The sequence below is a fragment of the Callospermophilus lateralis genome, chromosome 19 (genome assembly GCF_048772815.1).
Source record: "Callospermophilus lateralis isolate mCalLat2 chromosome 19, mCalLat2.hap1, whole genome shotgun sequence".
Classification (NCBI taxonomy): domain Eukaryota; kingdom Metazoa; phylum Chordata; class Mammalia; order Rodentia; family Sciuridae; genus Callospermophilus; species Callospermophilus lateralis.
In genome coordinates, this window is record NC_135323.1 from 33,700,311 (window position 1) to 33,723,028 (window position 22,718).

Here is a 22,718-nt window from a genome sequence, read left to right on the forward strand (position 1 = left end):
TTTTTCTCTTCAATTGCCTATTTCTTGCAGAACTGTGGAAGTTCCTGAAACAGTCTGGGTACTTAGGCCTTTGTAGGTCACGGATTTCAACCAAGTTTCTCACTCTCATAGCTGGGGAGGCCCCTGGTTGTGAAGTTCTTAATGTGATGGTACCCAATGTACTAGTCTTTTCCTTTTGGATTTGCCTTTTTAGCGCCTTAAGAAATACTCCTTACACCAAGATCATGATTATTCTACTATATTGCCTCCTTAAAAATACAGTTTTGCATTTCATATTTACATCTCTGATTCACTGAAATTGGGTGAGTGTGCATGGGGTCCAATTTCAGTGCTCTCTAAGTAGTTGTACCATTGACCTAATTTTATACACTTTGTGTGTGTGTGTAGTGCTAGGGATTGAACCCAGGGCCTCATGCATACTAGTCGAGATCTCTACCACTGAACTACATAACCAGCCCTTTACTTATCTAATCCTGTATCCATATCCCCATTGTGATGATGATGATGATGAGGACGACTACGACAACAATGACGATGATGATTTGTACTGGAGATTGAACCCAGGGATACTTAACTCCTGAGCTACATCCTTAGCCCTTTATATTTTTTTATTTTGAGACAGGGTCTTGCTAAATTGCTTAGGGTCTTGCTAAGTCACATAGGCTGGCCTCAAATTTGTGATCATCCTGCCTCAGTCTCCCAGGCCACTGGGATTACAGGCATGTGCCACCATGCCTGGCTGATAATTAAAGTTTTTAAAAAATGAATCTTTGTATCTGATTAAGAAGCAAACTTTTGGGTGGGGGTAGAGCTCAGTGGTAGAGCACTTGCCTACCATGTGTGAGGCACTGGATTCGATCCTTAACACCATATAAAAATAAATCAATAGAGTTATTGTGTCCATCTACAATTAAAAATATATTTTCTTTAAGAAAGAAGCAAACTTTTTTTCTTTAAGAAAGAAGCAAACTTTTTGATAAAGAGCCAATTGATAATTGTCTTAGATTTTGTGGGCCACAAATAGTTATCTTTACTGCATATTCTTTTTTTCCAATCCTTTAAAAATATCAAAACATTCTTAGTGGGAATTGAGGAGGCATAGAAAAATATGCCACATGACATTTAGTCCATGGGCCACAGTTTGCTGACCTCTGTGATAGAGCTGGTCCTGCCTGTTTTATTCTTTAAAATTAACTTGACATCATTAGTCCTCAGGGGAATGAAGATCAAAACCACAAGGGGAAAAAGAACACAGAGCTGGAGACTCACACTTCTGGATTTCAAAACTTACTACAAAGCTACAATTACCACTGTAGTGTGGCACTGCGTAAAGAAGGACGCACACGCCAATGGAAGAGAACTGAGAGTTCAGAAACGGCTCAAATCCAAACATCTGTGGGCAACTGCTTTTTGACAAGGGAGATGGGACTGTTAAATGGGAAGGAATTGACAGCCAACAAATTGTGCTGGAAAAACACATGCAAAAGAATGAGTGGGATCCCTAACTCCCTCCATATACAAAAGGTATCAACAAACTAAATGTAAAAAGAAAACACGGGAGTAAATCCTAGTGACCTTAGAGTTGGCAAGGAATTCTTGGATTTGATACCACAAAAGAAAAAACAGAAAAGTAATGTCATTCCTTAGGCCTCAAGCCTACTTTCTGGAATTGCTGTCCTCCTGCTTTAAGTCTAGTCCTGATGATTCCTTCCCTGAGGACTGCTGCTGGCCAGCAGTCTCTGTCACAGTTTGAAAATGTCAACTTTTTTTTTTTTTTTGAGGTACTGGGAATTGAACCCAGGGCCTTGTGCAAGCGAGGCAAGCATTCTACCACTCCACTGAGCAGTTGGTAGAGTGCTTGCCTGACAAACAAAAAACAAACAAACAAACAACAACAAAAAAAACTTTTGGATACTCTTGTCTAGTATGAGATAACCATATTTATGTGGGTTTGTCTCTGTGTCCTCTATTCTGTACCATTGGTCTACAACTCTATTTTGGTGCCAATACCATGCCATTTTTGTTACTATAGCTCTGTAATATAGTTTAAGGTCTGGGATTGTGATGCTTCCTGCTTTACTTTTCTTGCTAAGGATTGCTTTAGCTATTCTGGGTCTCTTATTTTTCCAAATAAATTTCATGACTGCCTTTTTTATTTCTATAAAGAATGTCATGGGATTTTAACAGGAATTGCATTAAATCTGTATAACGCTTTTGGTAATATGGCCACTTTGACAATATAAATTCTGCCTATCCAAGAGCATGGGACATCTTTCCATCTTCTGAATTTTTCCTCAATTTCTTTCTGTAGTGTTCTGTAGTTTTCATTGTAGAGGTCTTTCACCTCTTTTGTTAGATTGATTCCCAGGTATTTTATTTTTTTTGAGTCTATTGTGAGTGGAGTAGTTTTCCTAATTTCTCTTTCAGTGGGTTCTTTGCTGATGTATAGGAATGTGTTTGATTTATGGGTGTTGATTTTATATCCTGCTACTTTGCTGAATTAATTTATTAGTTCTAGAAATTTTCTGGTGGACTTTTTGGATCTTCTAAATATAGAATCATGTCATCAGCAAAAAGTGTAGTTTGAGTTCTTTTTTCCTATACATATATCCCTTTAATTTCTTTTGTCTGCCTGATTGCTCTGGTTAGAATTTCAAGGACTATGTTGAATAGAAGTGTTGAAAGAGGGCATCACTGTCTTAGTTCAGTTTTTAGAGGAAATGCTTCCAATTTTTCCCTGTTTAGGATGATGTTGGCCTTGGGCTTAGCATAGGTAGCTTTTACAATGTTGAGGTATGATCCTACTACTCCTAGTTTTTTCTAGTGTTTAGAACTTGAAGAGGTGCTGTATTTTATCAAATGCTTTTTCAGCATCTATTGAGATAATCATATATATACATATATATATTTTTTTTTGGGGGGGGGGTGCTGGGGATTGAACCCAGGGCCTTACGCATGCAAGGCAAGCACTGTAACAATTGAACTATATCCCTAGCCCCTATCATTCTTATCTTTTAAGTCAATTGATATGATGAATTACATTTATTGATTTCCATTTATTGAACTAACCTTGCATCCCTGGGAGGAACCCCACATGATTGTGGTGCACTATCTTTTTAATATGTTTTTGCATGCAATTAGCTGGGATTGTATTGAGAATTTTTGCTTCTATGTTCATTAGGGGTATTAGTCTGAAGTTTTCTTTCCTTGATGCATCTTTGTCTGGTTTTGGTATCAGGGTGATATTAGCTTCATAGAATGACTTGGAAGGGTTCCCTCCTTTTCTATTTCAATGGATACTTTGAGGAGTATTGGTGTTAATTCTTCTTTGAAAGTCTTGTAGAACTTGGCTGAGAATCCATCTGGTCCTGGGCTTTTCTTTGTTGGTAGGCTTTTGATGGTGTTTTTCTATTTTATTACTTGAAATTGATCTGTTTAAACCATGTATGACCTCTTCATTCAGTTTGGGTAGGTCAGATGTCTCTAGAAATTTGTCGATGTCTTCGATATCTTCTATTTTGTTAGAGTATAAATTTTCAAAATGGGTTCTAATTATCTTCTGTATTTCAGACATGTCCATTGTGATATTTTCTTCTTCATCCTGTATTTTAGTAATTTTTCTCTTTGGTAGCATGGCCAGGGGTTTATCTATTTATTTTTTTCAAAGAACCAACTTTTTGTTTTGTCAATTTTTTCAATTGTTTCTTTAGTTTCAATTTCATTCATTTCAGCTCTGATTTTAATTATTTCCTGTCTTCTACTGCTTTTCATGTTGATTTGTTCTTCTTTTTTAGGGCTTTGAGATGTAGTGTTAAGTCATTTATTTGTTGACTTTTAATTCTTTTAATGAATGCACTCAATGCAATAAACTTTCCTATTAGTACTGCCTTCATAGTGTCCCAGAGATTTTGATATGTTGTATCAGTGTTCTCATTTACTGCTAAGATTTTTTTTATTTCATCCTTGATTTCTTCTACTATCCATTCATGATTCAGTTGTGCATTATTTAGTCTCCATTTGTTACAGTAGCTTCTATTTCTTATTTTATCATTGATTTCTAGTTTCATTCCACTGTGGTCTGATAGATGCAGGGTATTCTCTCTGTTTTTTTGTATTTACTAAGAGTTGCTTTGTGGAATAATATATGGTCTATTTTAGAGAAGGATCCATGTGCTGCTGAGAAGAAAGTATATTTGCTCGTTGATGGATGAAATATTTTATATATGTCTGTTAAGTCTAAATTATTGATTGTATTATTTAGTTCTATAGTTTCCTCATTTAGTTTCTGTTTGGAAGATCTGTCTAGTAGGGAGAGAGGTGTGTTAAAGTCACCCACTATTATTGTATTGTGGTCTATTTGACTACTAAAATTGGGAAGGGTTTGTTAGATGTACATAGACGCTCCATTGTTTGGGGCATAAATATTTATAATTATTATGTCTTGCTTATATATAATTCCCTTAAGAAGTAGGAAATGTCCTTCTTTATCTCTTCTGATTAACTTTGAAGTCTACTTTATCTGAGAAGAGAATGGAAACCCCTGTTGTTTATACAATCCATATGAGTGATAAGTTTTTTCCCAACCTTTTACTTTCAGCCTGTGGATGGTTTGCCCATGAGGTGAGGCTCTTGAAGACAGCATATTGTTGGGTCTTGCTTTTTAATCAAATCTGCCAGTCTGTCTTTTGATTGATGAGTTGAGGCTGCTAACATTCAAGGTTATTATTGAGATATGATTTGTATTCTCTGTTGATTTATTTCTGGTTTTTTAATTTGTCTTAGTTTCTCATTTGATTGAGTGTCCCTTTAGTGAAGATCCTCCCTTTGCTGGTTTTCACTTTTTTTCCCCCACATCCTCATGGAATATTTTGTTGAGAATGCTCTGTAGTGTAGGCTTTACAGTTGTGAATTTTTAAAATTTTTGTTTATCACGGAAAGTTTTAATTTCATCTTCAAATCTGAAACTTAATTTTGCTGGATATAAAATTCTTGGTTGGCATCCATTTTTTTTTTTTTTTTCAGAACTTGAAATATATTATTCCAGGGCTTCCTAACTTTGAGGGTCTGGATTGAGAAGTCAGTTGAGATCTGAATTGGTTTCCCCTATATGTAATTTGATTTTTTTTCTCTCACAGTCTTTAAGATTTTATCTTTACTCTGTGTTAGTTGTTCTCTTTATAACGTGTCTTGGTATGGGTTTGCTGTAATTTGGTATATCTGGGGTCCCGTAAGCTTCTTGTATTTGATTTCCAATCCATTCTTTAGATTTGGGAAATTTTCTGCTATTATATCATTGAAAAGATTGTGCATTCCTTTGGTCTGTATCTCTGCTCCTTCATCTATTCTGATAACTCTTAAATTTGGTCTTTTCATGTTATCCCATAATTCTTGGATGTTCTGTTCATGGTTTCTTACCATCTTCTCTGCATGTCCAACTCTACTTTCAAGATTATATATTTTGTCTTTGTCTGAGGTTCTGTCTTCCAAGTAGTCTAGTCTGTTGGTGATGCTTTCTATTGAATTTACAGTTTGGTTTACTGATTCCTTCATTTTGAGAATTTCTGTTTTTTTTTTTTTTTTTTCACGATCTCTAACTCTTTATTGAAGTGGTCTTTCACTTCCTGTATTTTTTATTTGATTTTACTCCTTATATTATCCTTTACTTCAAATATACAATCTGAACTCCTTCTTGGACATTTCTTCTACTGTGTTATCAGTAGCTTCTATTGTTGAAGCATCTTGGTTTGTTTGTGTGCTTTAATCCCTTGTTTTTTCATGTTGTTAGTGTGTTTTCCCATCTAAAAGTATGGATCTAAGGCAGGATAAATTCTACCCTGTAGACCTATAGTGTCCCTGAAGGTTTCCAGCGCTTTGCCTTTACTGGTGAGACCAATATCAACAGCACCCAGTGTACACAATACATGGCCTTAAACCTAATAGCTCCCACTAAGGCATCTACTGCTTTTTCACATTAAACCAAAATGATGAGTTCAATAACTATCTACAGTACAAACAGAATATTTGTTAAAACGACTTATAATTCCAAATGGTGGATGAGAGAACAGAGGTAGTGTAGTATGTAATATTCACGAGGAAGGAAGAGAGAAGTTAGAAGTAAAAATTTACAGGAAGCCAACAGAGATTGGCTGTTGGTTGGAGAAAAATTGGAAAGAAAATCCAAGAAAATAGATGAGAGAGGAAGAATATGAACAAAGAGAAAAAATTAAAGACATAAGAATACAACAAAAATGCAAAATGCCATTCATTTTTCATTGTCCTCCATACACTGATGCATAAAAAACATCCTATTCCAAATATGGTAGAGAGATTAGTGAATCAAAAAGCAAAATAAAATAAAATAAAAAAGTCTTTCTGTCTGTCAGTGTTCAACAGTTTCTCAGCCCTGTTTCTGAAGTCTCTCGGGATCACCAAACCTAGATCAGCCCTCTCAAACCCAATCTGTATCCCACCGATCTGGGCCTCATACCTCAGGCTCAGCCACATTGCAGTCCCAAGATCTCAATGCTGCTCCTTGCAGAGGGACCATCAGGGATACACTCATGCAAAGGAGCAATTCTGAGATACAGCAACAAGATAAGGGCCACCAGCCTCTCAGCAGGAAGACCCCAGGCCACTCCAAATCTGCAGGCACCCCCACATTGGACCTGCAGGTCCCAGCTGGAGTCCCCAGACAGAGGCTCTTGTGGTGGTAAACCTGCTGGCACTCAGGCCCCAGGTCCTGGCTGGTGTCCCAAAATGGGTGCAACCATGTGCAACCAAACCTGAAGTCTCCCCTGAAGCAGTCCTCAAGGCCGTGGTAGCAGGCTAGTAGTGGCAGTGGTTGTTGGCAGCAAACAGTGGGTCAGCAATAGAGGTGGTTGTAATGGCAGCGTTACCATACGATCTCTGGGAGTCAGCAGCAGTGTCGGCTTCAGTTGCATCCAGGGCAGCAGTTCTTTTGGAGCAGCAGCACCCAGAAAGAAGACCTCCAGGGGATCTCAGGCTGGCAGCAGTGGAATCAGAGGCAGAAGAAATGGCGGTAGCGGTGCAGTTGGCGGCTGAGTGACAGGAGACTTCCGGTTAAGCTGCAGCGACCACGGAGGTAGCGTGGGCATTTGCGCCAGAGGTAACTGAGGCCGGGCACAGAGAAGAGACCTCTGGGTGCTGCAGTGGCATGTCCGTCTGGGGCAGTGTTGTCTGCTGGGGTCACTTTTGCTGCTCTTGTTGTTTTTGTAGTTGGACACAATACCTTTATTTATTTATTTATTTTTATGTGGTCCTGAGGATCGAACCCAGTGTCTCACATGTGCTAGCAAGTGCTCTACTGCCCAGCCACAGCCTAAGCTCCATGGGGTCCCTTTTAAACTGAATCTATAGCATGGAGGTTACATGGACTGCTCTAGTGTGAATCCAGGTGACAAGTCCCCAGGGGAGCTAGCCCATGGGTCTTATTTTGTCCCCCACCCCGCCCTGCCCCCACCCTGGCTCTCTACTTTTTCTCCTTTTGTGAGTTAACTTTTTGTTCATCCTTGCCTTCTGACGTCTCGGTTCACTACAGGGGAGTCTCCAATCAGATCCCCCAACTTTGACAATCTTCAATTTCTGTCCCAATTGAGACCCAAAAAGATTTATCAAAAAGCACAGCTCGGGTTCAGAGTTTCAACCGCCAAGTATCTCAGGAAGGCCAGTTGCCAGGGCTCCACCACTTCTCAGGCTCTCATCCCTTATAATCCTGCTGGTGTTTATTGGCTTTTGTAAAGTTATTTTTAACACTTTATCTAGCAGTTTCAATTATTTGCAGCAGGTCTTTGGATAACCAGTCCACTATAACTAGAAGCCGGAAATCTTACCATTATCGTTTTAGATAAATTCCTTAGGTGACAGATTACTGTCAGAGGATAAGACACTGTATGTTTTGATGCCCCCTGGAGAACTCAATCCCTGCCTTCTCCTACCACTTGTGTAGGACAGGACCTACTTCCTGCAACCCAGTCAGCCTGGAGTAGGACTCTCTAAAATCACTGCTGTTCTAAGCGACAGAAGGTTACATCATTATTGCTTCAATTTGAATTTCTGTGACTAGGGGCAAATTGGGTATCTGACCTCTTCTTTCCCTCAGTTTTCAATCTGGGGGTAAACCCCTCACTTACTGATTCGTAAGAGCTTGTCCATGCAGCAAGCTGTTGTTTCACACACATTTTTAACATACAAAACCCCCTTTTTTATATGTTGCAATTTCTCCCCAATTTGTCATTTGCCAGTTTCAAGCTGATTTTTGCAACACAAATTAAAAATGCTTATGAATCAAGCCCATTGTTCTTCTTTGGGTTTCTGGCCTTGTTATCATGTAGGAGATTTCACTATCAATTCTCTATGTATCCCATTCCCACCTGGGCCCCTGTGTCACTGGCTGACAAACCCTCCAGCGCACAGTTTAGAGCAATGTGCCCATAGGACCTGTGTTGAAATGCACATGCTTCCACTGCTTTGTCCAGGAGGGGACTTCTGGCTTGCAACCATATACTTTTGGAGACTAATGAAAAGAGAGGAAAGGCCAACAACGGGGCAGATGCACGAGCTTCTCACCTGCATGAGCTCGGAGAACAGCACACACCTCTGGAGCCACTCATGGGAGGACATGTGTCCCACCCCTGCGGGGCTGGCTCAGGACCCACATGAGCACCTGACTTTGCAGCTGCTGGAAGCTCTCTGGGTGCTCATGTGTCACGCAGGCTTATATCCTCATCTCTCAGATTCGAGGAGGTCTCACATTAGAAGACTTGGATTTTCAAGTCCTTCTGACCTAACAGAAAGTTTTAAGAAAGCTAAGACCTTCCACTAAGAATCATTAATTTAGTTTTAAGGTTCAAATTTTAGGTTCTAATTTAGTTTGAAGGTTCACATGAATACACAGTACAAAACCAAGACAGTAATTTTGGGCACCTGACTATCTGAAATATAACTCCATTTTCTCTAGAAATTATTCACTAATTCTGGTATTTCTGACTTACCTTCTGAGATAAATGCATATGTGTGGGTGTGTGTGCATGTGTGTGTATAAAGGATGAACTGTGGTACCACGGCTCCATGGACTACTACTCAAAATAAAAAGGTAAATGATTGATAAAGATGAGAACCTGGAAGCTCTCCAGTGTGACATCACTTACATAACATCCCCTAAAGGAGGAGACCTGGATAGGATGGTGGGAGTGGCCATCAAGGGGGAGCTTGAGCAAGTCTTGGTGGTGGACAGCTCTGCACCCCATCTATGGGCTAATAAAACAACACAGAACCACATGCTGGACCAATGTCAATCTCCTGGTTTCCTATGATACCATGATCACACATGATGTAGCCACAGGGTGGCGGGGGACTGTGAAGGAAACTGGAGACTGTCTTTACAACTTCCTGTGCATCTATAATTATTAAAAAATAAAAAAGAAGAACAAAAGAATAGTTTGAAAAATGGGAACCTGGTGACAGACTGGCACAAAGCAAAGGGAACTTGTTCCCAACAGAAAACCAAGCAGAGAGTTCCAACAGCCAATGGCCCATAAACATTTGAAAAGAATATATTCATGGGAACTTTCTGATCAAGACAGTAAACATTTTAGGTGAAAGAGCCTAGAAGGCTGGGGGCTGGGGGTCCTCCAGGGCTCGGTGAAGGGTGCATCTGGAGGAGGTGTGCACTGGCTTGGTCCTATTGGTTGGCTTCAATTCTTGCTAATCAGGGAGGAGTTGGTACTTCAGGCCAGGGCCTCTCAGCTGCTCTAAACTTGCAACCTCCACCCACAGCCTCCACTCCGAACATTCCCAACCAGCACCCCTACTCGGGACCTGAAGGTCATGGAGACACTGGGAACATTAGGTCTAGAACGTGTCTCCAGGCAGAGAGTGAGCTATGCCCACAACATGGCATGATGGTATGGACTGGGGTTCAGCTCCATACGCTCTGCACTCTGGGGGCAGTTTCCCAACACGTGAGGTAGCCTGGGAGCTGCTCATGCAGACCTCTTTATCAAGTGTCTGAAAGTAAGAACATAAGATAAAATACTGGGGCTTGAACCCACCATCAGGGCTGGCGCCAGGGATCCCTAACCCAGGTGAGCAGTAAGCCTCAATGCCCTACAATCCCCTCTCCAAATCTGGACTCCCAGAAGCAGGCCGTGCCCAGTGCTTCTGCAGTGCCACCTAGGCTACTGCCACCTTCCCAGTGGCTCTCCTCACTTTATCATTGGTGAAGCTGCAAAAGCAGTCCTATTAAAATGTAAACCAGACCACATCATGTCTTTGCCCGAAGCCCAAGCCCTTCCAGGACCATAAGAAGTCCTCCACAACACACAGCTGCCACGAGGACCTGGCCCCTCTCACCCATGTGCTCCTGAGGCCCCATCTCTACTGGCTCTTTGCTGTGTTCTGGCACACCTGGCCCACTCCCAGCTCAGGGACTTTGCACTCGCTATTCTCCCCCTGGGACACCTCCTCTGCAGCCTTCCAGGAAATCCAACGCAGAGGCAGGCTGGGCGCTCTGCCACACGCCATATGCCACTGCCACGTGTGGGTTCGAACTGACTACCCAGACCTTGACACTGGGCAGGAAGGGGCAGAGAAGCTGGGGCAAATGTGTCTGGCATCTTTTTAAGAGCAAGTCCCAGTAATTAGTCCCGTGGCTACTTCTAGCTATAGAGAAAGTAGAAATGCAGCATGGATCTGGGGCTATATTCTCAACTCTGTCACCACGAATGAAGAGAAAACCAAGGTGCAGGAGAACCAGAGACCAAGAACCTGCTGAAGAAACCTCTCACGGCCACCCTATGTGTCCACATGTGTACCCCCAGCTTCTCCCACTCTACACCCTCTACCCCAGTGCCTGCTTTGATTTTCTCTATTGACATAATGCACATGTAGGTGCATGCACGTATGCGTGCCATTACTTTATTGTCACTTGCTCTCTGCTTACCAGAAAGTCAGCTCCACACAAGCAGGGGTCTTGGTTTGCTTCTATTTGCCCAGTACCCACAAGAACACCAGATACAGGAGAGCAGATCCACAAAATTTTGTGGAATCAATTCCATCAAATTGAAATACGTGCACAAAACTGAAAGTACACTTGTGATTTATCTTCACTAGCCCATATAAGAGTCATAGACCATGACATAAGATTAGAATTTCCTCCTTACCCAATAAAGAGTTAAAAAGACTTTACATAGCCCAACTCTGACCTCCTTAGCGTGGGCTCCACATAAGGTACTGGCACCAGGATGGAGGCAGGAAAGGCTCCAAAGCACTCTGGCAGAGGGTGCCAGATGCCTCTCCATCATACTCCCTCCTCCTCCTGAGTGACAGTCTGCCCACCGAGATCCTACATTGCAGGCTTCCTTGCAGGTGTGACCAGGTCAATAAATTCCAGTTGAGACTTGGGAGAAGTGTAGGGTGGTGCTTCTAGGAAGCAACCATGAGAGCAGAGGGTACACCTTGCCCCAGCCTCCTTCTCTCTGTTTGGAATATAGTCTGCTGGTTACACCTGAGAACAGAAGCCATGCGACAGGACACTGGAAAAGACCTAGACAGAGACCCCCACATGGTCTCTGGACTGGCTACCTCTGGGCTTCTTTCAAGAGAGGGAAGAGACATTCACATTTGAGTCGCACTGCTATTTGGGGTTTTCAGTTGCACGTAGCCAAAATCCGTCGTAAGAGCACAGACATCAGGGAGACTCGCCATCTGTGACAAATGGCAGGAGGCCACATAGTCGCTAAGCAGAAAGATTCTTTGAAATGTTCCAGCTGTTTCAATGTATAAGAAAGATGGGGGGTGGGGTGGGCGAGGCTCTGTCCTCAGCAGCACTCCTGCCTTCTCCTTTCTTCCTCTGGTCTAACCTTGGATTGCAACATGTGTTTTTAAAAGTCAAGTGTATGGGACATCTTTATAACAGAGGAAAGAAGAAAGAATAGGAAAAGGCAAAGAATTAAACTTGTAAAAGACTACAAGTGTTCCCAGGTGGGCTAAGACAAAGAGACAACTGGACTAACAGAGCCCACAAGGATACATGCAAAACACTTATGCTGTCCCTAGATGACCTCGGGACACCTCCTGTCACTTGGCAGGCATTGCAGTTCCCTTAGGTATTATTCCTAATGGAGCAGCTGCAATGAGACTTCCTCGAGCATCCACAGCAAGCAGCTCATCACACGCAGATCTCTCCTGGAAGGACAAGGTACTCACTCAGGGAGAATGCACAGACTGCACTGTTAAAAGTCACTGCTTCCTGTGGCCTCAGAGAACACTGCAAAAAGTAACTGTAGCTACAAACCTCCTTCTTTTCCATTAGCCAGTCTACTGGTGTCCCACCAGGCTTACCAAGAAAGCTCAGGAAAAGTATGTGAAAGTCAATTAAAATAATATCAGCAAAAGTGTGGGCAGGTTTCCAAAGGAACACACTGTCAAGCCGTCTCCATAAGTAATTCTTTTCTAAAATGATGTTGCTACCACATAGTACAGATAGTTGTCTCAGAAATGCAAAGGAGACACTCTTTTATCCAGAGCTTTATCAAAAGCTTAAAAAAAAAAAAAAAGCCCTGAGAACTTGTAAGCCATGTTTCTACGGCCTGTGGCTCCTAAAAAGCACAAGACCCCAGGTGAGACCAGGAGGGGAGGGAAGAGAGCCAAGTTTGATGACATGGACCCCAGCCTGTGTGCTACTGCCATTCATCTGGGGACACCTGGAGGCCCAGACTTCTCCAAGTGAAGGTAGCACGAGTGGCTTTCAGGGAAGGATGAGGCTGCTGATGCCAGGGATCCCTCAGCTGCAGCAGGTTTTCCTTGGCAGCGCCATGCAGATGCGTCCTCTTGCAGCAGCATCCATACTGCCACCTGTCTCTCCTCTACCCCTGAAACGCACCTTGCACCTCCAGTCTTTTCTAGCAGTCTCCAGGAATGTTACAAAGATTGATTCCTTTAATTATGACAGAAAAAAAGTCCCTGTATCAGCCCAGTCACTTGATACCCAGAAATCAAGAAGCAACGCACTGCAGCATCGCCTGAGTCTTTGGAGTCTCTCCCCGCATCTTCCAACTCCAAGATGTGAACACGTTTTGAGAAAGCACAAGACCCTGCCACTCTGAAACAAGAACAGAAAGGCAGTGAAAATGATTCAGGGTTCAGGACTCTTCCTGACAGCTGAGAAAGGGGAAGCAAGAAGTGTTTGAGGTGAGGACAGAAGAGATGGGCTACTTGGTGTGTGGCACCTCCACCTGAGAAAAGGCCCCAGCTTTGGACATAAGCACATGCTCAGCGTAACTGGGCAAAGTGCAGAGAGGACTCTGATGGGTGTCCACACTCTGGGATAATGTCCCATGCTCTGAGGGAGACGAGGCACACCTAATCTATGGTAGCAAGTTGACCTTTCCACTTGGTCATCTGGCTTACAACTTCGATAGCACATTATGAAAATCAAACCAAATTCCTTAATCCGGGTGGTTAGTCCCATACCTAGTGGTTTCCCCAGTCTGCTCACATGGCCTGTGTATAGGAAAGTATGGTGACAAAGACTAAAATTAACTAGAAAAGCAGCAAAGGGTTATGCTAAAGATACTGAAGCCACCTGCCCTGATGCTGGCTCTCCTACCTCCCTATTGGTCTTCTCAGAGCTGCGTCCCGCCCTGCCTCCCTCTTGCCGCCTTTCATGTGCTTGAAGATGTTCCTGGGAAAACTGTGACTCACATCTGTTATTTTCTGCTTTCAAAACCCCAGCGATGCCTCCTGCCTACAGGTCATTCCATGCTGCTCAGTGTGACATGCCATAGTGAGATTCCCCTCCCCATGGTGTGGCACAGAGTGAGGGACACCCCACCATTCTCAGTACCCTGTCTAGAGACAGAAAGTTCTGCCACACCTAAACCTACCCAGGCCCAGTGTTTCCCTGGCCACATGCCTAGTCCCTCTCTGTTCCTGTTGGTGGCAGGCACATATGAGTCTGGGTCCTGCTGCTGCCATTTGCCAGCACAGGAGGAGCTGGGCCAAAAATGAGCAGCACAGACAAGTGTGGGGACAGCTGAAGAAAGAGATGAGAAATGGTTCCAACCACACACAGTGCTCCTGCCTCACCCTCGGTCGCCTGTACTCTGTTTACAGCCAGTAAAGTCCCGTTATGGACCAGTCTCTGTCCTTCTGCCACCTCACTCCAACTGTTCCCTGGTTCATCCCTACCTACCTTTGGAAAAATCTCCAAACACATCTCCCGGACAACTTCCTGCCAGGTGGCGTCACCTTCTTTCCCCTTTGTGGCTGGCGTGGTCTGCACACTCCTCAGCTATGTTTCTCACCACATTTCACTACTACTGGTTATTTGCTTGCACATCTGTCTGTCCTACCAGCTCTTCGAGGGACTTGGACTTGACAGCACAGTGTCTGGTGTTCAGAGAGAACTCAGGTTTAGAAAGAATCCCGAGCACACGGCCCAGCAAGGGGGCTCTGATGTGCAGACTGGTGGTCACCCTCAGAGCAGGAGTCACACACCAGAAAACCCAAGTGCCCAGGTCAAATCATTCTAATTAACTAGTCCTCCAGAGCAAGAGGTATAACAGAAAGTAAACACTTCCTGCTACTATCAACTGCATGCTATGCTGTAAGCACATTCGTTAATAAAATTTGCATGCTATGTTTAAAAATTTTTAAATTCCTTTTATTTAAGAAGAGGGTTTTTAGAAAGGGCTGGGGATGTAGCTCAGTGGCAGAGTGCTTCCCTTGCATGTGTGAAGCCCTGGGTTTGATTCCCCAGCAACACAAACAAAAACAAACAAAGAGGGCACATAAGAAGACATTAGTGGTAGTTAAGACAATCCCCCCATCGAGGGCCTTGCTGTGTCTTCCTTCAAGGGGCTTAGCAGGCGAGACTGGACAGGGCAAGGTCATCTTCCCTTTTCTGTTGCTGGGCCACAGACTAGACATCAACCCTGTGTGTAAGTGGCGGTGAACACAGTGAGTAGTCCCCTGGGCTCGTGGCAGGAGATGCAGGGTTGTGTCCTCTTTGGAAAGGGAGCACCCAGCCCCCAGGCTCTTCAGAGGAGAGAGGCTGTCACAAAGTTGTCACCAGGCCCAATTCTCTGTCTTCCTCTTTTTGTTTCTGTCCCTGGCTGGAAGGATGCCCAGGATGGTGGCGGGGCAGGAAAAGCCACCACCTGGCCAGGAGCAGCTCTCTGAGCAATGGGGTCACAAGACTGTCAGAGACTGTGGGTTCTGTCAGCAGGGAGAGGAAGAACAAAAACCAAGTCACTGAAACATCAGCCAAGAGGTTCCGACACCAAGGAAAAGAAGTGGGGGACAGAAGCTGGGGCTACTCAGGAGCACAGTTGACTAAAGACAGTCACCCTCTTGCACTTTGGCTGTAACTGTATATTTTGACAATAATGACTATTAAGGGACTACTGTCTAGTTATTCAATAAAAATGCTATGATATTTTAAAAATAAAGAAAAACATAGAAATGTACAAAATGTAGGAATAACTCACACCCATGTATCCAATATTCAAAAAGCAAGAATTTAACACTGTCATGCTTGCTTTTAGTTACTATGGTCTTTAAAAACACATAGTTGTGGGGCTGGGGTCATGGCTCAGTGGTAGAGTGCTTGCCTAGCACATGTGAGCTCTATCCTCAGCACCACATAAAAATAAAGATATTGTGTCCACCTAAAACTAAAAAAATTTAAAACAAAACACATAGTTGTCTTGAATAGCAGACTTTTCAGGTGGCCACAGCCTCAAAAAGTCACGCTGCCTGAAGCGAAAGATGAACAAACAGGTGGCTACAGGCCCCAGAGCAGCCTCATCTGGCCCATGCCAGGTTGATGGCAAGACTAAAATCTCTCTGGGGACAGACATGTCTTGAGTCTTACTTGCTGCTGTATCCCTAGCATGGAGCAGAGTATCTGGCGCACAGTAGGTGCTCTAAAGTGTTGAGGGAGTGAACACAGGGAGAAATAAGTGACTGGGCTTTTGGGCCCCAATTTCTCAGAGTGGTTACCAGATGTGACCTCAACCCAGCCACAACCTCTCTGGGCTTGTGTCCAAGTCTGAAACAATTCGAGAGCTTGACTTCCTAAGCTGGGGGTTCTTTCCAGCTCTAAAACACTGTGTCCAGAGGAACAAGGCAAATGATAAGTCTGAGGAAACCACCAGCGCACACACTGACTTCCTGGGCGGGTGCTTATTGGACATGCGTTGTGAATAATCAGCTCTGGATGTTTACATTTCCTTCTTTGGTAAGTCCTCAATCGACAGTAGCAATTTCCTTCCAATTCCAGTTCTGAATAGACTAGAATCATCTTTCCCAGACCATGTGAGCTTATGGGGGAAAAGACTTACCCCCCCCCAAATTCCACACTTGGACGCTAACTTATGTTCTCCCAGCTGATTCTTATGTTCCTGCCTTTAACACGATTTAGATTTTTTTGTTTCTATGGTAACCACATCTTCTGCTTCTTTTCATGCTTTTCCCTTAATTATTAAGTTAACTTGAGAAACAATATGCAAATGAACGAGCATTAGGACAATGTCATCCTTAAGGTTCCCTTAAGATGAAAATTAGTGGGCAAAAGCTTGATGAGAAACAGGATATGTGCATTGTCCCAAACACCTCCCCAAGACATGTGCTAGCAACACAGAGAACCTGGCAGGCACCCCATTAACCAAGTAACCAGCAATGAACATATCCACACTACACACCTCCTGACAGTACTCTGGGCAGGGCACAAGTCACTACCATGGTGCTCTTGCTAATGATGAGAAAACACCAGACAGACCCAACAGAGACATTCTACAAAAGCAACTGGCCAGTGTTATTTAGGTCTCCAGGTCATGGAAAACAAGTAAAGATCAAGTCACAAAACAAAGGAGACCAAGGGCACAGACAACACACTGAAGATCCCAGAGCTGGTTCTGGCATACAAGAGACATCAGAGGACAAACAGGTGACATTTAAACACTGTACCAGTGTGTGTTTCCTGGTTCCAGGCAGTGGACTATGGTTGTATAAGATGCTAGTGCTGCAGGAAGTGAGGTGAAGCATGCAGAGACTGAACTGCAAGGGTCATTGGTGCACTGCAGAATTTCTTGGCTGAATGCGGAAATTTAAAAAACTCAGAAAAAAATGGGCAAAAGAGCTGGGCAGGGTGGCGCATGCCTGTAATCTCAGCAGCTTAGGAGGCTGAGTCAGAATGATTCTGAGTTCAAAGCCAGCCTCAGCAATGGTTGAGGCGTTTAGCAACTCGGTGAGATCCCGTTCCTAAATAAAATACAAAATAGGGCTGGAGATGTGGCTCAGTAGTTAAGTGACCCTGAGTTCAACCCCTCCACCCCTGCTCCCCAAAAAAGGGCAAAGGACATGAATAGGCATTTCCCGGAAGAGAAAATGCGTATGTATTTTGTTTGTATAAACAAACTCTGGGCAACTTCAACTAAGCTATAATGAGATACAATTAAAAATTGGGGGCCTGATAATTCTAAATATTGGCCCGTCTGTGGAACACCTGGAACCCTCTTCCACTATTGGCAGAGGCAATAACTGTTACAGCCACTCAGGAAAATACTCTGGCAGTATCTTGTCTACGTGAAGATGCATGTGCCCCAGGATCTGACAGTTACACCGAGGTATACATCCTAGAGAAGCCCTTGAACGTAGCATCTGGAGACAGACAACAATGATCACAACAGTTTGTAACAGCAAAACACAGAAAACAATTAAAAACATGATGACACGTGGAACATCCTCACATGACAGTGGACGAACAGAGATCACAGTGGGGGGACTTCAACAGGTGGAGTGAAAAGGAAACCTGCAGATGGCATGTGCCCTAAGAAATAGTTTTTATAGTTTGAAAATCAGTAGAACACAAGTCTGCACTGTCTAAATACATATTATAGCAAACTATGAAGAAAGGCCAGGGACAAGGGATCAGGGAAGGCAAGAGGAGGTGACCCTATACCATGGACCCTGGGTGCATAGATGGCAGACCTGGTTAGAAGGGCAACCCATGCTTCTCCTTACATACTGTCAGTATTAAAGGGCAGTTGAGGAAAAACCAAAGGGCAAAAACGCAAAGCATCTCCAGTTCTCTGGTTACAGTTTTGCATGGTAAAGCAGTCTAAGTGACTAAAATAGCTAGGCTTTGTAACACATTCAGCTTGTAAAGTGGAAGGAATGAATCTGAGGAGAGCAGGTCAAAAGGGGTCAGAGATCAGCTCCCCAGATTGATCTGGAAACACCCACCCCCATCTCTATCTCCCACACATCACAGCCAGAAAGCTGTGTTAAGGGGATGTTGATTTCCGACAACGGAGGAGACCTTCTTGATGTCCGAGTTCCTGGGTCGCACCCCTTTGCATTACCTGGATACAAACATGCCTCTGGCCTGAGTGCACTGTGCAGCACCCTTTGGTGGCTCCGTTAGCCTCTGCCAGGATTTATAACAACAGACAGCTCGCCTATACTTTCACATAATTTATAAGGAAATTCTGCTAAAGGTCAAAACGGTCTTGTCAAGTGAGAGGCCACTCACCAGCTGGAACTCGCTCCTGCGGCTGAAAGCCTCCCTGATCCCCGAGTCCCTCCAGAGCGCGCTCAGGGCTGGGACATAGAGCTGGAAGGTGGCGGGCTCCACGGGCAGCCCTGCCTTGTTCTCAAAGGCCATCAAGAACATCCCATGCTTCTCATTTTCAGAGTGCTGCCAAGGGATGCCAAGCTTGTCCCGTGCATCAACAAGTACCCTTGAGCCCTAGGAAATAAGAGAAGGGAAAAAGGATTTAATTGTGCTCTGAGACAACATCAAAATACAGAACCTTAGTACAGGCGCTGACTGTCAGAAAGCAGAAAACTCATGAGCTGTGGAACTTGCAACCAGATTTGCCTTTGGTTTGTTCTGTTGTGGAACCAATGTCTCAACTCCTGGGACCACACCCTATGAGACAGGTGTGGACACCACCACCCAAATGGGCCACCGTTTCCTACATGTATATGAAAAGCACTGAGAGGGGGGAGGAAGCAGTGCAGTCAGAAATCCAGCAGCTCCCAGAAATCAGAAGGTTGCAGTCACTTGTCCCAATTGGGTAAGAAAACACACTGGCAACTGGCAGCCATGCAGCAGGGAAAGACAAACCCTTCCTCGGCAGGTGCTTCGACCACGTCCTGGGGATGATGCCACCACTGTTTGGGGTGAAGAGAAACTGCTTTCCATATTTTGCTTATTTCTTCACTGTTAAAAAACCAAAAGTGAGCATTTTCTGTCCCTTCTCACCTCACAGGGCAAGGGGATGGAGAAGCAGCCTACATGAAACAGTACTAGGGAAGGCCTCTGGCTGTGGGGTCGTCCGTCTCTGCTGCCAGCTGAGCTGGATTGTTTCATCATTCTTAGAGCAGAGTCCAGCAAGACAGTGTCTATGGAGGTGGAGTTCTCTGAGGTCCCCAGAGTGCTCTCTTACATGGTTGGTACCCTGAAGAGTAGCACAGGGCACAGAGTGTCTGCCTTTCCAACTGGAAACCAAACAGGTGACAGTTGGGTGGGACCCTGACCTCCAGTCCAGAGGACCCCAGGGTCAACACCAGGGAGAATGGCAGCCATCAAGAATACAAAGAATAACAAATGCTGGAGAGAATGTGGAGAAAAAGGAATACTTCTACACTGTCGGAGCGATTGTAAATTAGTACAACTACTATAGGAAATCAGTATGGAGGTCCCTCAAAAGACTAGGCATGGAACCACCATGTGACCCATTCCTTGGTGTTTATCCTAAAAAATAAAGTTCACCTTACTATAGCGATACCTGCATACCCATGATTACAGCACCACAATTCTCAATGGCTAAACTATGGAACCAGACTAGGAGCCCATCAACAGATGAAATGATAAGGAAAACGTGGTATATATACACACTGGAACTTTATTCAGTCATAAAGAAGAATTAAATTATGTCATTTGCAGGAAAATTGGTGGAACTGGAGACCATTATGTTAAGTGAAATAAGCCAAATTCAGAAGGTCAAGGGATGGGTAGTTTTCTCTCATATGTGGAAGCTACAGAGAAAAAAAGGGGAGAAAAAGGTATGGGATGGGATCAGAGATATAATGAAAATCAAAGGGAGATCAGTAGAGGAACAGGACTGGAGGTGGAAGGTGGGAAGGGAGGGGAGAGTGTTGGGGAGTGACACTGGCCAAATTATATTGTTAAATTGTGTGCATGTATGAATACGTAACTACAAATCCCATCATGTACAATTATAAGGTACCAATAAAACACATGGAATGAAAAAACAAAAAGAAAACTGGTGCTTAGAAAGCAAAATAAATTTTAAAAATTCAGCTAGAAAACAGGCACAGGACACTTAGAGATATCTCTGCAGGTAGTGCAAGCAGATGACAAATCAGCAGGTGAAGAGGCTCATGCTTGCTAGAAAAGGGAAAAGCAGAGAGGGCCGGACCTCCAGGAGCCATCTCCACATGCTGGGAAACAGCGGGAAGGAACAGCAGTGACACCACCAAGTGGCAGTGAGGACGCGGAGAAATGGGAACACAACCAGCACAGATCGTGGACAGAAGTAGACAGTTTCTTTGAAAACGAAGCACATGGTTATGACACAGTGCCGCAACCTCAATCCTAAGTGTTTGTGCTGGAGAAATGAAAACTGAGGTCCACACAAAGGCATGTGCAGGAATGTCCACAGTAGCCTCATTTCCATGAGCCCCAAACTGGGAACTACAATACATTCATACTATGGAATACCACTTAATAATAAAAAAGAATTATTGACACGCAACAATCTGGAGGGAACTACAGCACATGATGTCAAAAGAGAAAAGTCAATCTCAAAATGTCACAACTATGTGATTCTCTTAAAGAGATCTCTGTGGTCTTGACTGTTGGCCACACCAATCTATGCAGGTGATAAAATGGCACAGAACCCCTCCTACACTGTACTGGTGTCAGTTTCCTGGCTTTGATATTGTACTGTAATTATGTACATCATAACTATGGGGGAAACTGGATGATACCTCCCTATACCATCTTTGCAACTTCCTATGAACCTATAATTATTTCAAAATAAAGTTTTTAAGAAGCTAAATAGCAGTCACAGTAATGTATGCCCTGACTATGTGGTGTGGAAAGGGAAGGTTACTAGAGGCCAAGGGAAAAGGCAAGGCTCAGAAAACTCCTAATCAGAGCTGGGTCTCTAGCCAAGCTTTCTGAAGGGTTGGTTCCTGTACTGAGGGCAACAGTGGGTCAGAACCCATCCTGGGGGACCTGAGCCAAGCCCTCCACTTTCCTCCCTCCTGCTCCTCACTCTCCACATTGCTGCCTCTGGAATGCTCCCATCTCACCTCTTTTCTCTGACTACACCGTGATCTTCAGCCTTCCCTAAAGAGCAATATATTCACAGGTCTGAGAACTCAAGAAAACAAAGATGATTCCAATTTTCCACATCATGCACAGCAAAAGTTACCTGCACATGCAGAAGGCAGCACTGATTTCTCTGATGAGATGTGAGCAAAGGGTCTTGAAGCCTTTGTCCAAGTCAGAGAAAGGACCCCTCCTGTCCTGGTGGATGCAGTCCCAAGACTGGCAAATCCTAGACAGGATTTCAGCCTCTGCCTGTCCCCGAGTCAGGAAACCAGCCCACCTACCAGCCCTGCCAATGCACCTCAATATGCACACTGTCTGACCCTTACGGTACCCTTTCAGGTGCTATTTTTATACAACTGTTTAGCTTCATAAGGAGTATGACCTCACTCCCAGTAAAATCTACAACCCCTGGGGAGTATCATTTCTGTCAGAGATGAAATCTGGGGTTGACCTCGGTTTGGCTACACACACATAGTAGACACCTGACAGTAGCCTGGTACCCCCCTGCTGGATGCCATCTGAGTAAGCCACAGTTACTCCAACCAGCTGCACTTAGCCATGAAGAACAGACTCCTTATTTTATAAAAAATCATGGCAGTTTGCAAAATTAATGATGAACTTTGAATCACTACAGTTAACTGGAGTCCACTTTCTGTATCTTTTTCACTTAGTTTGCAGGAAAGGCATCAGGAGAAAAGATGGCTCTCTTTGGCCCACTTAAATTATTCAAGTCAAAAACTGCTCCCTGCCAACTTTATTCTGAAATTCCCAAACAGACTTCTAGGGAAGTTTTCTGCTGTGGGACATCTGCTCAAGTTCCAAGTCCACTCTTTCTCCTTCTTAGAGGGACATGTGGACTATCTCTGGGGCTTCAGGTCTTTGGTGACATTGTGTTTATCTTGCAGACTCATAAGAGTTGCTAGTGTCTTCAGTCAGATACTAGTATAAGAATGAGCTATGATTAAAAAAAAAATATAGCCTGGTCTTTTCCAATAAAAAACCAATTTCCTGAAAGATAAAAGCCAAGTAAATCCTAAAACTCATATATACCTACTGGAAAATAGAAAAAAAAACAAAAAAAAAAAAAAAAACAACAGGCCAGAAGACAACAGACTTAAGTTCCTTTACAACAAAGGAGAGCCTTCATCAACAGTGTTACCCAAATCCTAACTTTTTTGATAATCCTATACTTTCTCAGTTGTGCAAATACAAACAGTTAAAGTCTCAAGCAGTTTGATGACTTCATCTCAATACAATGTAACACTTTAAACAGCTCAAAGAGCATTTTTAAGACAACTTATAAATCCAGCAACTTGAACTTCCGTGT

General features: G+C 43.6%; 1 protein-coding gene across 2 annotated transcripts in view; it reads right to left on the reverse strand.

Annotated features, from left to right (window-relative positions):
* Positions 1-22,718, reverse strand: part of LOC143385185 (guanine nucleotide-binding protein subunit alpha-12) — a 92,755-nt gene that overhangs the window by 28,945 nt on the left and 41,092 nt on the right. For both annotated transcript variants that reach the window (XM_076840521.1, XM_076840520.1), the window contains one exon: positions 18,557-18,772. In XM_076840521.1, the coding sequence (XP_076696636.1) occupies positions 18,557-18,772 (216 nt within the window). The remainder of the gene's footprint in view (positions 1-18,556; positions 18,773-22,718) is intronic.